The sequence below is a fragment of the Perca flavescens genome, chromosome 8, assembly GCF_004354835.1.
Source record: "Perca flavescens isolate YP-PL-M2 chromosome 8, PFLA_1.0, whole genome shotgun sequence".
NCBI classification, from domain to species: domain Eukaryota; kingdom Metazoa; phylum Chordata; class Actinopteri; order Perciformes; family Percidae; genus Perca; species Perca flavescens.
Genome location: NC_041338.1, coordinates 17,440,295 through 17,457,735, shown reverse-complemented (window position 1 = coordinate 17,457,735; position 17,441 = coordinate 17,440,295). Strand labels below are relative to the sequence as shown.

The following is a 17,441-nucleotide window of genomic DNA, read 5'->3' as shown; positions in this document are numbered from 1 at the left end:
TGAGAAAACTTACAACTGGTCACTACAGGCAACAAAGGAAAGAAAAAGATCAATTAGCATAAATTCCCTTTTTATTGATATGCATAATAATAATAATAAGTGTTCACACTATTTTAAAAGTTAAAAGACATGGGTCAGTTGTGAGTACAACAAGCCAAAAGTTTCACATGGTCAATGTTACAGTACATTGTGATTCCCACTAAAGCAAATGGCCCATTAGCCAACATTATCTAAAATACATAAAAAGATATGAGTGATAAAACATCCTGAGATCAATATTAAATCATTAAAAAGTCAAACATATGCTTTGGAGAATCAACTAGGGATTTTCGCAGTATTTTCTTTTATATTGTAAATCACTGCAAATGGTCTCTGATGCCATCTGTGTGTCTGCCAATGTGTCTGAGTCCATTAGCACTCAATAAAAAAGTGATGACTCATGTAAAGCACACATGCTCTCATTCATTAGGCTCAGTTAGACGTGCCTGGAGGATTATTTTCCTGTGGGTGAAACCAGACGGTGGATGATAAAATTCAAGAGTAACAGCGATGAAAGTTGTATACACCACCAATGTAAAAGTAAATGAGGTATTTAGGGCACTGCTAAAATGTAGTGATGATACAGTGATCCTTTAAGCTACAGTGGAATATTATATACACATGTACATCATCAATCTATGTATGCAGTATATATACCTTAGTACCTGTGTGTACTTAACAGGTGCTAGTCTGTGTGTGATCCATTGTGCTTCAGCTGTGTGTGTGTGTGTCAGAGCACTGAGGCACAGTTCTTTAGCAGTAGGGGTTTGATCAAATCCAAGATGTCCAAGTTCGGGTCAAGTGACCTGCCGAGACCCTCCAGCACCATGATGGCAAACACTATGGAGGCAAAATTACTTTCCAGCTTCACCTAGAAAAACAATCAACATCAAGGTTAATAGCTCAGCAACCACCTTTTTGCCAAGTTATCACATCATGATTTTAATAAGCTTTATCCTTGTGATAGTCAAAAGCTCTCTCTTTATCAATGAGGGGGGAAAAAACACGTATTTACTCCATGACAATGATTGTTCAGTCAACATAACAAATGTAACGTGATATTTTACCTTGTGTTTGATGAGAAGGCCAAATACTCTGGAAAGCAAATCACCCACTTGGAACTATAAACACAACAAAAACACAGTAAACAAAAATTCATCAATAGTAATCAGTGACTGTTATTCCCTAAAGTCACTGACCACCATGACCAACCAATACCTATGAACTACGTATCAGTTACTTCACCACAACGTTTTCTGATAAGAATGGATGGGCCTTTGCAAAGCAGTATTAACTGCTAAGAGAATGAGTATTACACAGAGTTAAATTTGCGCACGTTTTCTACACATTAAGTAAGTACAGTAAGAACAGGACGGAAAGCAAATAAAAGAAACAAACAGTGCTTATAAGATGATGATAGAGTCCACATGAAGCACACAATAGAAGCCGGAAGAAAAGGAGATATCAAAACTATGGTATATTATTGTAATAATCACAGAACAATGGCAAATATATTTATTTTCAAATGTAACATAATAGTTCAATGAATGATTAGTAACATGATAATCATGGCCAACATGGTAGCCATCATCATGTGACCCGGAATCAGAAACACAAATCAGGCACAATTTTTAGCCCGTAAGTTACGACTCCAAGTCACAACTCACTCACAACCCAGGGTTCAGGTTAGGCTACCTAACGTTAACGTTAGCTAGTGGCTACACTAACGTTGACGTTAACTAGCACTAGCTGATACTAGTGATTTCTAGTCACCGACATATTTTGGGCTTTATTTAATACACAATCGTATGTGTATTGTTTTGATTTCAATGTGCGGAATTACCTTACGTTGCCTATTTATGTCTATTTCACCGGCGTCTGTACAGCATCAACAGAGGGTCGACATTGTTGTTTAGGTGTGTGTGAGACGTCAAAAACTGTAACGGAGTACAACGATCTGGTACGAGTTCACGGGTAGTAAGTTACGGGTTTGACTGCCGTTCCAGGGCACTTTGATGGGTAGGAGGTTGTGAAAACACAAGTTACGGGTTGCCTGGAACGCAGCGTAAGAATGCACAAATCAAGGTTAGTACCTTTCCCAGAGAAAGGGTGCTGCTGAGGGCTTGATCCACCAGCTGGGCCATCTCCTTCTTAAACTGTGGCACGTCTTGGCACTCATTGGCCCGAGCATGATTCAGGAGCAACTCTGCCACTCGCTCACCCTGAAGAAAGAAAAACAAAACCACAGAGACAGACCTACAGATTACATTCCTTTCTTGTTTGCCATTTTTAAGGAGTTAAAGTCTGACTGGATTTGCTGTGGAAAAAAGTTTAAAATGTAAAAATGTGTAAAACAAATTTGAAAGTATGTTCTGATCATAGAATGTATACATTCCTTTAAAAAGGGGGAAATGTCTAAATTTCCATATTTCCACACAGATTTAGCCCTGATCTTAAAACACCTATAAAAGGTGTCATTATATTCAAGAAAGTAGATGGCCAGGTAACGCTCCTTTTAATCAGAATCATTTAAAGACACAGTAACAGTACCCTACACAGGCTTTTTGTATTTTATTGTTTTGGTCTTTGCCCTTTGGGGACAGATAAAAGTTGAACAGTAAATACTATAATAGTCACTTAGTGTAGTGCGAGTGCACCTACAATTCAACATTAAATAACATTTAGTTAAATAAAAAAAATAAACTGCTATAAATAGTTCAAACTAATTGTTTGATCATACATTGAATTCCAACCATTCATTGTAAATAATAATAATAATAATATCTATATATATATATATATATATATATATATATATATATATATATATATATATATATATTAGGGCTGTCAATCGATTAGAAAAAAAATTAATTAATTGCACAATTTGCTGTAATTACTCGCGATTGATCCATCCATCCATCCATCCATCCATCCATCTTCGTCCGCTTATCCGGTGTCGGGTCGCGTGGGGAGCAGCTCCAGCAGGGGACCCCAAACTTCCCTTTCCCGAGCAACATTAACCAGCTCCGACTGGGGATCGAGGCATTCCCAGGCCAGGTTGGAGATATAATCCCTCCACCTAGTCCTGGGTCTTCCCGAGGCCTCCTCCCAGCTGGACGTGCCTGGAACATCTCCCTAGGGGGCGCCCAGGGGCATCCTTACCAGATGCCCGAACCACCTCAACTGGCTCCTTTCGACGCAAAGGAGCAGCGGCTCTCTCCGAGCTCCTCACGGATGACTGAGCTTCTCACCCTATCTCTAAGGGAGACGCCAGCCACCCTCCTGAGGAAACCCATTTCAGCCGCTTGTACCCTGGATCTCGTTCTTTTGGTCATGACCCAGCCTTCATGACCATAGGTGAGGGTAGGAACGAAAACTGACCGGTAGATCGAGAGCTTTGCCTTCTGGCTAAGCTCTCTTTCGCCACAACGGTGCGATAGATTGAATGCAATACCGCACCCGCCACGCCCGATTCTCCGACCAATCTCCCGCTCCATTGTCCCCTCACTCGCGAACACAACCCCAAGGTACTTGAACTCCTTCACTTGGGGTAAGGACTCATTCCCTACCTGGAGAAGGCATTCCATCGGTTTCCTGCTGAGAACCATGGCCTCAGATTTAGAGGTGCTGATCCTCATCCCAACCGCTTCACACTCGGTTGCGAACCGATCCAGTGAGTGCTGAAGGTCGCAGGCCGATGATGCCATCAGGACCACATCATCCGCAAAGAGCAGCGATGAGATCCCCAGCCCACCAAACTGCAACCCCTCCCCACCCGACTACGCCTCGATATCCTGTCCATAAATACTACAAACAGGATTGGTGACAAAGCGCAGCCCTGGCGGAGGCCAACCCTCACCTGAAACGAGTCCGACTTACTACCGAGAACCCGGACACAGCTCTCGCTTTGGTTGTACAGAGATTGGATGGCCCTGAGAAGAGACCCCTCACCCCATACTCCCCCGCAGCACCTCCCACAGTATCTCCCGGGGACCCGGTCATACGCCTTCTCCAAATCCACAAAACACATGTAGACCGGTTGGGCATACTCCCAGGCTCCCTCCAGGATCCTTGCGAGAGTGAAGAGCTGGTCCGTTGTTCCACGACCAGGACGGAATCCGCATTGTTCCTCCTCAACCCGAGGTTCGACTATTGGCCGAACCCTCATTTCCAGCACCTTGGAGTAGACTTTACCAGGGAGGCTGAGAAGTGTGATACCCCTATAATTGGCACACACCCTCTGGTCCCCCTTTTTAAAAAGGGGAACCACCACCCCAGTCTGCCACTCCTTTGGCACCGTCCCAGACTTCCACGCAATGTTGAAAAGGCGTGTCAACCAGGACAGCCCCTCCACACCCAGAACCTTGAGCATTTCTGGACGGATCTCATCAATCCCCGGGGCTTTGCCACTGTGTAGTTGTTTGACTACATCAGTGACTTCCGCCTGGGAAATCGACGACAATCCCCCATTATCCTCCAGCTCTGCCTCTAACATAGAGGGCGTATTAGTCGGATTCAGGAGTTCCTCAAAGTGCTCCTTCCACCGCCCTATTACCTCCTCAGTCAACAGTGTCCCATCCTTACTGTACACAGGTTGGATGGTTCCCCGCTTCCCCCTCCTGAGGTGGCGAACAGTTTTTCAGAAGCACTTTGGTGCCGACCGAAAGTCCTTCTCCATGTCTTCTCCAAACTTCTCCCACACCCGCTGCTTTGCCTCTTTTCACGGCAGAGGCTGCAGCCCTTCGGGCCCTTCGGTACCCTGCAACTGCCTCCGAGTCCTCCGGGATAACATATCCGGAAAGACTCCTTCTTCAGTCGGACGGCTTCCCTGACCACGGTGTCCACCACGGTGTTCGTGGGTTACCCCCTTGAGGCACCTAAGACCCTAAGACCACAGCTCCCTCGCCGCAGCTTCAGCAATGGAAACTTTAAACATTGTCCACTCGGGTTCAATGCCCCAGCCTCCACAGGGATGCACGAAAAGCTCCGCCCGGAGGTGTGAGTTGAAAGTCTGTTGGACAGGGGCCTCCCAGACGTTCCCAGTTTAACCGCACTACACGTTTGGGCTTACCAGGTCTGTCCAGAGTCTTCCCCCACCCTCTGACCCAACTCACCACCAGATGGTGATCGGTTGACAGCTCTGCCCCTCTCTTCACCCGAGTGTCCAAAACATACGGCCTCAGATCAGATGAAACGATTATGAAATCGATCATTGACCTTGGCCTAGGGTGCTCTGGTACCAGGTACACTTATGAGCATCCCTATGTTCGAACATGGTGTTCGTTATAGACAATCCATGACTAGCACAGAAGTCCAACAACAAACAACCACTCTGGTTTAGATCAGGAGGCCGTTCCTCCCAATCACGCCTCCAGGTGTCTCCATCATTGCCCACGTGTGCGTTGAAGTCCCCCAGCAGAACAATGAGTCCCCCACTGGAGCCCCATGCAGGACTCCAGTCAAGGTCTCCAAGAAGGCCGAATACTCCGAACTCCTGTTTGGTGCATATGCACAAACAACAGTCAGAGTTTTCCCCCCCACAACCCGCAGGCGTAGGGAGGCGACCCTCTCGTCCACGGGGTAAACTCCAACACAGCGGCGCTCAGCCGGGGCTTGTGAGTATCCCCACACCCGCCCGGCGCCTCACACCCTGGGCAACTCCGGAGAAGAAAAGAGTCCAACCCCTATCCAGGAGTATGGTTCCAGAACCAAGACTGTGCGTGAGAGGTAAGCCCCACCAGATCTAACCGGTAGCGCTCCACCTCCCGCACCAGTTCCGGCTCCTTCCCCCAGAGAGGTGACGTTCCACGCCCCCAGAGCCAGCGTCTGCTGCCCGGGTCTGGTCCGTCGAGGCCCCTGACCTTCACTGCCACCCATGTGGCATCGCACCCGACCCCAACGGTTCCTCCCACAGGTGGTGGGCCCATGGGATGGAGAGAGAGTTGCCACGTAGCTTGTTCGGGCTGTGCCCGGCCGGGCTCCGTGGCAAACCCGCCACCAGGGCTCGCCCGACGAGCCCACCGTCTGGGCCTGGCTCCAGGCGGGGCCCGGGCTTCCTCCGGGCAGGGTCACTCCATCTCTGCTTAGCTTTTTCATTGGGGTTTTTGAACCATTCTTTGTCTGGCCCCTCACCTGAGACCACTTTGCCTTGGGAGACCCTACCAGGAGCACAAAGCTCCAGACAACACAGCCCTCAGGTTCACAGAGACACACAAACCTCTCCACCACGATAAGGTGATGGTTCACGGAGAGGCGATTAATCGCTTTTTTAAATTGAGACTGAAGCTTGTAATAATGGATATTTAAATGCTAAATCACTTAACTTTGCAAATATGAAGAAAAAAACAAACTAGGAAAGGTTCTGCTAAGTTCAGAATGTTTAATATCTTTCAGAACAACAGCAGCAACAATTTGGCTTATTTAGTCCTGCTGAAGGCTGCTGGAAACGGCTAGAAACTGTCTGACTTGAGAGCAGATTTTTGTCACCGTCCCCGGCTGCTGTCGCCTGCTCTCGTCTACTTTACAGGCGAGGCGCAGTTCATCTCCAACGAGCAGAGAGTTCAGTCGCCGGCAGGGCAGTCGGGACTCACCCGGAAATGGCGAGCAGGATGAGGTGACTAGAGTCTCTCAAAATTTGACAAAAATCTTCTAAACTGACCTTTGTTGAGTTGAAATGAAGACAGATTCAGCAACTGCACGGCCTATTTCTCGCTTAAAATGTTTTCAGAAACATGTTTCAGTGAACTATTTTAGTACAATATGAGATCGTATTCTGAACGGCCGCCATGACAGTCTGGCTCTCAATATCCGGAGAAAACAAACCCATGTGACGCGTTCGTCCAATCAGCTGCCAGTTTTCATTACTTGGGCAACAATACAGAGTAGCGCCGCCTGCTGTTATGTAGACGTATTACGTTTCTCAGCCGCCACATGAAGTAAACAAACACAACTGCGTTAATTTCGTTAATTTTTTTTAACGAGTTAAATATTAAAAAATTAACACAAAAATTAACGCGTTAATTTTGACAGCCCTAATATATATATATCGTATATGTGAGATTTAAAAAATGATTGTGTGTGAACTAGCATGTGTGACAGTTAAGATGCTAATTAAAACATTAAAACTTCCCAGAGTACATATTTCATGTATGTACTCTTTCCCTCATTACCTGATGCAGCACCACAGCCGTGAAGACAGCTTTTAAATTGGCAAGATCGTTGTCACTGAGCTGGGCTACGATGCCAGCATCCAGCAGCACCAACTGAATAGGACACGGGTCTGGTCTGAAGCTGACCACCACTGTGTCCCACAAGTCAGTGAGGGTGGTCTTACCAGGGGCCTCCCCTGATATACCAGCACTGTCACTGGAACCAGGAAGAGGCTGCCAACAGTGGACCAAAATGTTCCCGGGATGGAGATCCCCGTGCACAAAGTTGTCCACAAAAACCTTGAATACAGACGTATAGATGGAGACAATGTAAGTGAAGATCGAACAGATCAATATAATCTGACATATAAACACATTCACACACATTATGAATAGCAGTAATGGTAACAATTAATCAGATGCAACTGATATCCAGCAGGTGACGTATCTCACCATCTTCAGCATGGTCTCGACTCCCATCCTGGCTATTCTCTGCTTCACCTCCTGAGGAATCTCGGAGCTCAGGTAGTTGGATATGGGCTCACTCTCCTGAACAAAAAGGTTGAATATAAATGAAACTATGTTGGCCTCATTCCAAAGATATTCATTCAACCAGAATAAGTTTATATTGCCTAGAAATCACTGACATTGTGTCACATTATTTTGAGTTTGCTAAAGACAATAGTTCATAAGTCATAGAAGTGTGCATTTGATATTCTGATAGAGGTCATTGGTTTGTACTTTACATTTGGAGCTCAATCTATTACTCACTCAAACATGAAGTCAGTTTTTTTTCTATATTTTAAATCCTTCCATACTCACTTCAAAAGTTTCCACTAAAATGGTACTAGTGACAAATGGTGGAAAGGTAGTTGGGAACTTGACATAATCCACGTTGCGGAAATTTTCCTGGAAACGCTCAATGTTCCTGGCCTCAAAACGGAGATCAATCTGAAATAAAAGCTCAGTCAGATCACTGAAATGATTAGACTTCTGTTCTAGGAGGTTATTAGTTTTCATGCTGGTGTTATCGGCACCTTAGTTATTTTACTTTTTACACTCTAGCCTCTGTACAGACAGGCAAATAAATTTGAAGCTGTCGTTATTGATGACAAAGAGACAAATCCTATGAGTAATTTAACCAATAATGTGAGCACAAAGTTAAATGACTTAAATTCTGTATTATTCTTAATGTGGGGGGTTGAATATTCCTACCTGTTTGGTCATAAGCTTCTCAAACTCCTCTACTATTTCACACAGACTGAGCCACTTGAGTCCGGGCAGGCATTGCAGGAGCCAACTGCCCACTTTCATCAGCAGTAGGTCAATTTCCACCTGCCTCCTGACGCCTGGATGGATCACCTGTGATACACCAAAAACAATTCATAAGCATCAGCTGACAGGCTCACAAAATGTATGAAAGTCCGACGTGACAAACAGTTCATAAAGGCATGATATAATTATCAACAAGGATGCAACATGAACACACTATACTCTGCTGAAGCTATTTAGGATTTTCACACTCACCTTGATAGCCACGGGTATCATATGCTCCTTCTCTGCACTGCTCTCCTCATGTGGCCCCTCTGGGTGACTTATCTCCTCATAGTCCTCCTCCTCCTCCTCCTTACTCCCCCTCCAGAGCTGCCACATGGACCTGGCCACTCCTCCCAGACCAGGGATCTCCCAGGCTTCCAGCAAGTCTTCTTTCTCCATCTCCTCCACCAGCAACTGGAAGGCTGGGTCCTCCACCTTGTCTGCCTTCGCCCAGCCTCTGTACACCTGTGCCACACATCCTGAACCCACAGGCTCTTTGCTCTCAAACACTAAAACACTTCGCCAGCCCTCCCCGAAAGCCCTCCGGAGACACTGCTTGGTGTGGGCCCAGGGGTGAGGGCGTACCCTCACGTGAAGCCTGGAGAAGCGCTCACAAAACTCCTGAGAGAAGATGTCCCGCCTGGTGCTGGCCCACTGCCCCAGCTTGATGAAAGTGGGTCCAGACGTTTCAGTAACCCACAGCAAAGCATCCAGCCAGCAAGATGCCCAGCGAGTGGACACCAGAGTCAACGGGGAGAGGAGGAGAAGGGGGGCAAATTTGAGGAACAGCACCAATGCACGAAGGCTCAGGCGGAGAAAAAATACAACTTTGTGCACTTGGACTTTAGCTAGAGACTTTTTGTCAGCTGTCTGGCGTGGAAGAGTTGCTTCCTGGCATATGGCTGCACAGGATGATACATTAACTGCACCCCAACATAGTAATGTAACCTTGGGTATCTGGGTTAAAATCTGACCTCTTTTAGCAAAACATGCCCTGGAGCTCTGGATGAGTCTGGTTCTGGTAAAGGAGCCTGCTCTCTGGAAAGTGTACCTCAGGTTGAGAAGGACTGCTCTTGCTCCAAAGATGATCATCATGTCAGCTGTTTGTTCAATCCAGGAGGTGACTTTTTTGTCCACATGTGCCTGTCTTGTATTACAAAACACCCTTTTGCAAAATCATCAGTAAAGGATGACTCCAAACTCGGATGGTAATCTGTGGTCCCCAAGTAAAGATCTACGAGAAGCGAACTCGATTAATGCTAACGTTAACGTTACATTAAACTAGCTAATGTAACGTTACTACAAAATAATTTAACTTACAGTCAATGGTAGTTACTGTGTTTCCTGTAAACGGGAGGAAACTGGATTGCTTCTTTTTCCACTGTCGACGAGCGGCACATTTCATGGTTCAGCTGGCGTTACTGTAAATTACCAGCCAAAAATATCATCCATCTCCACCATGGATGAATTTAAGAGAAGCTCTCCACTGACAACAGAACATGAAAACATTTCATGACAGCCGCTTCACGTCCGGGTATGACGTATGACGTAACGCCGTCTTAAAGGCATACGTACCTCAGAAAACAAACTTTTAATTTGGCTGTTTTTAATAGAGAGAAGGGTTTTTGCGTTAGTGCCACTAACAAAAAACCATTCTCTCTATTAATTTAGTGCGTACATTGTTTTAGTGCATACATGTACGTGTTTGTCAGGTTTATTTTGTTGTATATAAAACAAATGGTAACCGTTTTTCTTTTTTCCAAGTTAAGTGGAGACCAACAGACGAAACTCACGGATTCACGGCTTTAACACTGCTACTATTAGCTACAACTAAAACTGACATACTACTGTGACAACGCTAGTATTAGCTAAGTATACTTATTTGTTTTAAAGTGCAGAGACGTCAACTGCCCTGCAGATGGAGACATGTTACACGTCATTCTGGGTTCCCGTTCCGTTTGTCTCCTTTCTCCTCCTACCAGAAGGACGCAAGGGAAGGAAGGAAGGTAAAAAGATGCAAAGGTGAGCATAATAATATTTGAGATATCTGTTAGCTTTAATTAGCTACACAGCAGACATTTTGACTTATAGAAAACGCCCAGGTGGAGCAACGAACATTAATTACGTCTTTGTCCTATTATTTTCCTACGTGTCCCAGGAAGCCTTTCCAATGATCCCTACACCCTGGAGCTGGCTCATCTAAATTGGACACAGCCTTCCTCAATGTGTTCAAAAGAATAAACATTTATTTTCGTAGTAAAAAATAAGTAGGCCTACAATTGAATAAGCCTAACGCAGAAGTTATAATGCTATAAAATAAAACAAAAGCAGGCTAAGTTATGTTTCTTTTTGTTTCACCATTTAGCAGAGCATACCTTTAGCAACAAAGAAACCCAGCAAACTTTTTAACATTAGAACAGAACATTTAAAACAGAAGTTGACGTCAAGTGTTTTTGAAGAAAAAAGAAATATAAGAGGTAACAGTGTGTTGCAAAATGCTTTTTCAACATGCACTGAATTGTCCTCTGTGAGATTTTTTTGGGAAAGTCGAGGAGCAACAGCCTAATTGAAAGCAACAACTCTGGGTTATGGGGCTGATTGTTTTTAATATCGATTTCGTGACAATTTTTTTTTCTTGATTAGTCGATTCTTCCATATTATAGGCTTTAAAATCGCAGGACCTTTTTATTTAAAGATTTAGTGCGTAACTTTTGGATATTATTGAACGTCCGTTACATTCAAGCCATTGCCAAATGAGTTGCTACAAAGCTAAGCTAATCATCGGAAGGCTGTATCATGTGGACGCGGGGGCGACAGAAACTACGCACTATAGCTTCAAGTTGTAAGGAATTAATGCAACAATAACATTTTGTAGTTGGCTGTTGATCAGTTGTTGTTAGGAACGTCATTTGGGCTGAGCAGAGTTAACAGTAAGCTATGTGGTCTGGGCATTAACATTATTTTCACAGTCTATGGGCGTTAATGGATGTGACATTAAAAAGTACTTCCTGGTAGGATATGTGGTCCTTTCCTGAACAAAGTTCCTCAATGATGACTTAAGAGCTGCTTTATTATTTTTCTACAGTATTGGTATGGCCAGTGGTGGAAGAAGTATTTGTCTCCTTTACTGCAGTAAAAGTACTAATGCTGCACTGTTAAAATACTTACAAGTCCTGCATTCAAAAACATACTTAGAAAAAAAGTATGTAGTATCAGCAAAATGTACTTAATGTACTTAAAGTTAAAGGCCTACTCATTATGCAGTACAATGTCCTAGATTAGAGTTTTTATATTATATATGATGTTTCTGGATTAATATTACTGCTGCATTAGTGTGTATGTTGCATTTTTACTGCTATAGATGTTTAAGGTTGTGCTCATTTTAACTCCTTCATATAGGCTACGGTTGGGTAGTTTAATCTACAGCAATGCATCACGTTCTATAAGATCATCATATGTTTGTAGTGTTGCTGTCCTGTGAGAACCACGTATCTCTAAAAAGCCAACTTTTCATAAGCTCAGAAAAACAGCCCTTTTTCAGCTTTGTGACAATGCATTTTCCAGCTGATCCAGTAGGGTTTTTTGATAGTTTATTTAGCTTAAGGCCGGTTACACACTGGATGCGTCGCATGAGCATGTCGGCTGCGTGGCGTGTCCGTTTATATTTTGACTCCCATGTTAACAAGTTAGAGCTTACACACTGCCTGCGTGACACTGCTAGAAATAGAACCGATGCGTTTCCAGGCAAAATAGAATAGGAAAAGATGTTTATATGTCGTTCAGACACAAATACATATTAATAAAGGACATGTTGATGTTTGAAAGGTTTTGATATAAATGCAGATATAAATGTAATAAAAAAAAATCTATCTGTCAATACAGAAGAAAATATTCTGTAGCTTATTTTGTAGTGCTGCCACCTCTTAGTCAATTAGTCGACTAATTGGTCGTTTTGGTCTTAGTCGACTAAGATTTCTTTAGTTGATAAGTCATTTTTTATGCTTATTCATGCTTAATTACTCATTTCCAAGAAACTTATGAGCACATTTATGGTAAACACAAGATTTAAAGTGGTGCTTTTGCAGGATTAATTGTGGAGAAACTCAGTTTTACAGATGGTTAATTAACTACATTTATATTGTGCTTTTCTAGTCTTAACCACCTCTCAAAGCGCGCAGCTCTGTCAATTAAATCAACTAATCGATTAGTCGACAAAATCGTATAAGTGTTAGTCGACTAAGAATTTCTTTAGTCGAGGACAGCCCTACTATTTTGCCATCAATACTGCCAATGTTGTCTTTGCTGTTATCAAATCAGTAAATATTTATGTTTAACATGGTATTATATTTTATCAATGGGAAACATGTGTCCAGACAAGGCTAGCAGCAGCAGGACCGCATCAGACATGTTTCTAGTTTGTAAAGACATAGAAAATCCACACAGCCACCACGCAGCTGACACGCAACAGAAACGCCACGCTCACACCACGCAGGCAGTGTGTAACCGGCCTAAAGGTGCTGTAGGTAGGATTGTGAAGATCCAGGATTTAGCCAAAGAATTTGAACATCGACAACTTCTCAGTCACTTCTCCCCTTTCTGCTAAAGCCCAAATGGTCTCCTAAGCTCCTCCCCCCACAAGGGAGAATGAATGTGTGTGCATGAGCAGTGATTGACACACAGTTAGACACCCCCCGTGGCCATGATTGGAGCATCTGAACAGGGAGCGGTGGATTTTTGCAAATCGTGCCAGAAGAGCCGGATTCTTTTTTTTTACCAGCTTCATATAGTTCTACTGGAACATAGGGTCAGTTTCAGCAAATATGACAGAAAGTTAGTTTTATAAGTCTTACCCACTCCACCTTTAAGTAGTAGGAGAATTTTCTCAACACATAAAGGAACACTTCATCCTTCAGTGTATCACAAACATTAAAAATCAACACATCTGGAGATACATGGTTTTTGCTGGACAAGAAGGGGAGGAAAAACTGGACAAATGTAGTGGAATAAAAGTACAAAATTTACCTCTGAGGTGTAGTGGAGTAGAAGTATAAAGTAGCATATCATGGAAATACTCAAGTAAACTACAAGTAGCCTAACTTGAATTTGTACTTAAGTACAGTACGTGAGTGTACTGTAATACTTCATTACATTCCACCACTGGCTATGTATGTACAATTTGTATTTGGGCTTATAAAGGAAAGGAGGAGGAAGAAAACACACCCTGGGTTTGATTTTATTGTCATTTCCTCTGCTTAAACCAGAGGACTTGCAATCAGCCTGCTATGCACCATCAAGGACTGAGAACTTGTCCCAGCCATGTTCCCAGTCACGGTGCGAGTCCCCTAGACAGTGGGCTCGGTACGCTCCCAGGATCCCATCTGTAGGCCTGATAGAGGACTCAACAACACAATAAGGTGGGATAAACTCCAAACAGATGTTACCAGCCCCCACTTCCCACCCTGTTCTCCCCACAGCTATTGATGGACAAGCCAGGCTTTTTTAGATCTCTCTTGCATTTCAAAGGCGAGGTCAGGGTTTGGGCTCAGAGGTCAGCAGGATAGTTGCGCTGCAGAGGTGATGCTGTTAGACACTTTATAAGGGCTGTTCAGTGAAATGACTGTATGAATGAAGCTGGAGCTCCTATACATGCATTTGTATACTTAGCTGTATAGTAGCTACATCTGAAGAGTAAAATGAAATTACAGGGCAACACTGATACCCAATCGTATGTGTGCTCATGCTGGTGCAGTTTTCATTCATATGTGTCTTTGTTCTTTTGCTTGTATGTCCAGTTGTGTATCTTTTAGTGGTGGAAAGTAACTGTGGACAGATCATACGCAATTACACAAGTACTGTACTTGCATGTAATTTTGAGGTACTTGTACATTAGAGTATTTCCAGTTGATGTTATAGTTTACATCAGTTTAGAGGGATTTTTGTATTTCTTGTTCCATTACATTATTTGAGATCTATAGTTAGTTAAGAGATAAGATAATCCTGTATTAGTCCAACAGTGGGGACATACAGTATTACAGCAGCAAAGATGATAGTTCAATAAGAGCCTTTATTAAAAAAAGAAATAAGAATAAAAACAAAAAATACTATAAAAAATATAATACTCTTATAAAATACTATTCATTACTATAGATTAAACTACCAAACAGTGTATAAAGTAGTTACAACAAAACAGCTACAGTACATTATAACATAAAAAAGGCTTTGTACGACCAACAGTCCAAAATCCAGGGATATGCAGTTTACAATTACAAAACACAAAGAAATGAAGCCGAATAATCACATGTGACAAACTAAAACTAAGGAATATTTGGTATTTTTGCTTGAGACATGACCTTAAAGATTAAACAATTGTTAAAATAGTTGCTGATGGATTTTCTGTTGATAGATATATCTATACTGTAGATAGTATCTCTTTTGCCCTAACTTCACTGAAGCTACTGTATAACAGCATATAGTGGTGAAATTGTACGACAACCAACTGATTATTACTTTCTAGCCCCTCCCATTCCGAGCGCGTTCTAACTCCTACGGTGGCCGTATTATTCCAAGAAGAACGACTTCATCCGTGAGAGTTCCTTCCAGTGTAATAATAGTTTTATGTTATTTTGGTACCATTTCATTGCTAACATCAGCTATCAGGTTATCAAATATATGCAATCTAATGTTAGTAAAGTATCAGTGCTATCGTTATTCTGTATATTGTACGAGATTGTAAGGCAATGTTTACAGCGTAGGAGAGAAGCAACGGAAGTTTGTGTTTTTAATATATTTCTATGAGCAGTATGAACAGTGTCAATGAAATCGAAATTAGCTCTTAGTATCTCCATTTGTTTGTTTGTAGCTGTTCTAGTTTACAACTGCACATGACTTGAGCTGCCAGGGAAATCACGACACATGTACAACCATGCTATAGTTAGCCAAGCAACTATAAAACTTTGAATTTACACAAATAGGCAGAATTACCTTTCGAGAAGAAAGCAGGCAACTTTTAAAATCCTTGCTCCTTATGAGCTCTTTCCATCTTGGAAAAGCCAATATTAACTTTGGTCTTGTTGCTTTGCCTGTTATGGCTGTATATATGGCCCAACGCACAGAGACACCTCACAGGACAGATAATAGTTCAAGTGTTTATTAGATGACGATATGCAATAGAGATGAACAACCGAGGCTGTGTTAGTAGTTTTCCGGGAGTGAACTGAAACCAGGCAGTGGCGGATCTGAAGAAGGTCCACAGTTGAAACCAGGCGAAGCAGGTGGATATGTCGGAGTTGGCGTGAGGCAGGCAGGCAGGCAGGCAGCACGGCGGAGCACGGCAGGTGGGGAGCAGGTACAGCAGGATCTGCACAGAGGAATAGTAGTTAGACAAAACAAACGTAGAGTCGAGAGAGTTGCTAGCAGGGATACTGAGCCAAGTTACCACGTCGGGGTATGTAATGATCTGGCGCTGAGGAGGTGAACAGCCCGGGTTTAAATACTGCAGGTGTGAATCAGTGAATGAGCCTCAGCTGTGCCAGCGACAGAGCAGGGATGAATGGCCACGCCTCCTGACCCAGTTCCTCCTGACATGCCCCCTGCCACTTCAGGTAAAAACAGTACAGACAGACAGAGAGGAAAAGGGAGACACAAACACACAGGAAGGGGGAACAAGGCAGCTGACCCACAACATTGCCTGTCGTGTTGTCGTTTTAATTCTCTTTTTGACTTCCTTGGCGACTCTGTTACATGTCCTCGAGAATAGGCGCAATCCTCCATTTTCAACAGACTTTCAAATCAGTCGCAAGTAATCTTCTCCCCCTCCCTGGCACTGAGTTTAAAAACGCGAAAGGCGGAGGTATGTCCCTCTTTGGCTAAGGTATTTTAAAGATGGAGGCGCAACATGGCTGCTGCCATTTGAGCGACTCGCTCATATGTATTCTGAATGATTCTGAATGGCAGATTCTACGCGTACGGGAATACTTTGATTAGTTGGTGGAAGTAATTACATATGAATGAGCACATATTTGTGAAAGAACAAAGGGTTTTTTGCTATAAATCAACTCAAAACATTACACAATGGAGCTTTAAGTGAAATATTAAAATATAAGATGCCACTTTAATGCCAACCTTACATCAAATGGGAATTTTCTAAGTGTCCTGTGCATTATTAAATACCATATATATATATATATATATATATATATATATATATATATGTGTGTATATATATATTAGTTTACCACATTTTCAATATAAAGATTGTGGGATTTGAAAATTGACCATAACATACATTTTAAATATCGGCATGCCAAAGAGGGCATGTGGGGTTGAACAGGTTAATTATTAATCATACTGGTCATCAGTATGCATGCCAGCCTTGTTCCCTCTCTCACTCTTTATTTCTCTCCACTCTACCCACAGGAGCATTGAGTTACTCTCCAGCCCTGGGCCCCTAGAAATGGAATGGATTTCTTTGCCTGGGCCTGATGGTGAGCTGGACTCCCCAGTTTGTATTCTCTCACTGAGCAGAGGTCAGCGGTAATTAAGGCAAACACTAACAAAACACGTTCTGTCACTTTCTGTCTGAGCACACTTAGTCTCACCCCTCACAGCATTCAGTGCACACCACCTATGCTTCTGCACTACTTGTTGTTGTTGTTGTTGTTGCTGCTGCTGTTGACTTGCACATGAACCAGTAAACAAAGTATTTGTAGAGATAAAATAGATAATCAGATAATCATGTTGTCCCCTCATTGAGAGAGGAATTGAGGCCCTTGGGCTTCTTTAATTGTCTCCCGGAGGAGGCTGTTATTTATGTATTCAGTTGTGTTCAGCTTTGCCCCTTCCTGCTCCATTCCTCTTTCTTTTTTTTTTTTTAGCAGGACACTCAGTTTCCCCGGCAACTAGGGCTCCAATCGGCCAGCCAGCTGCAGATTAGTT

The 17,441-nt window shown here is 43.1% G+C and overlaps 1 protein-coding gene across 2 annotated transcripts; it reads right to left on the bottom strand.

The window, feature by feature from the left end:
- Positions 1 to 53: 53 nt before the first annotated feature.
- On the bottom strand, positions 54 to 10,042 carry adck2 (aarF domain containing kinase 2). 2 transcript variants are annotated; one of them, XM_028586484.1, is made up of 9 exons: positions 9,828 to 10,042; positions 8,718 to 9,741; positions 8,406 to 8,552; positions 8,013 to 8,141; positions 7,644 to 7,739; positions 7,212 to 7,490; positions 2,133 to 2,261; positions 1,107 to 1,160; positions 54 to 910 (listed from the first exon to the last, which is right to left on the bottom strand). In XM_028586484.1, the coding sequence occupies exons 2-9, from the start codon at positions 9,600 to 9,602 to the stop codon at positions 770 to 772; spliced, it is 1,860 nt and encodes a 619-aa protein (XP_028442285.1). In that variant the 5' UTR covers positions 9,603 to 9,741; positions 9,828 to 10,042; the 3' UTR covers positions 54 to 769. The 2 variants fall into 2 exon arrangements, with proteins under 2 accessions (XP_028442285.1, XP_028442284.1); XM_028586483.1 differs by having other exon boundaries at positions 8,718 to 10,042.
- Positions 10,043 to 17,441: the final 7,399 nt, after the last annotated feature.

Coding starts and splice junctions, on each gene's coding strand:
- adck2 (XM_028586483.1), bottom strand. CDS start 9,602: ATGATGATCATCTTTGGAGCAAGAGCAGTCCTTCTCAACCTGAGGTAC. Junction 8,553..8,717: donor TGATACCCGTGGCTATCAAG/GTGAGTGTGAAA, acceptor GGTGTATCACAG/GTGATCCATCCAGGCGTCAG. Junction 7,491..7,643: donor TCGAGACCATGCTGAAGATG/GTGAGATACGTC, acceptor TCTGTATTCAAG/GTTTTTGTGGACAACTTTGT.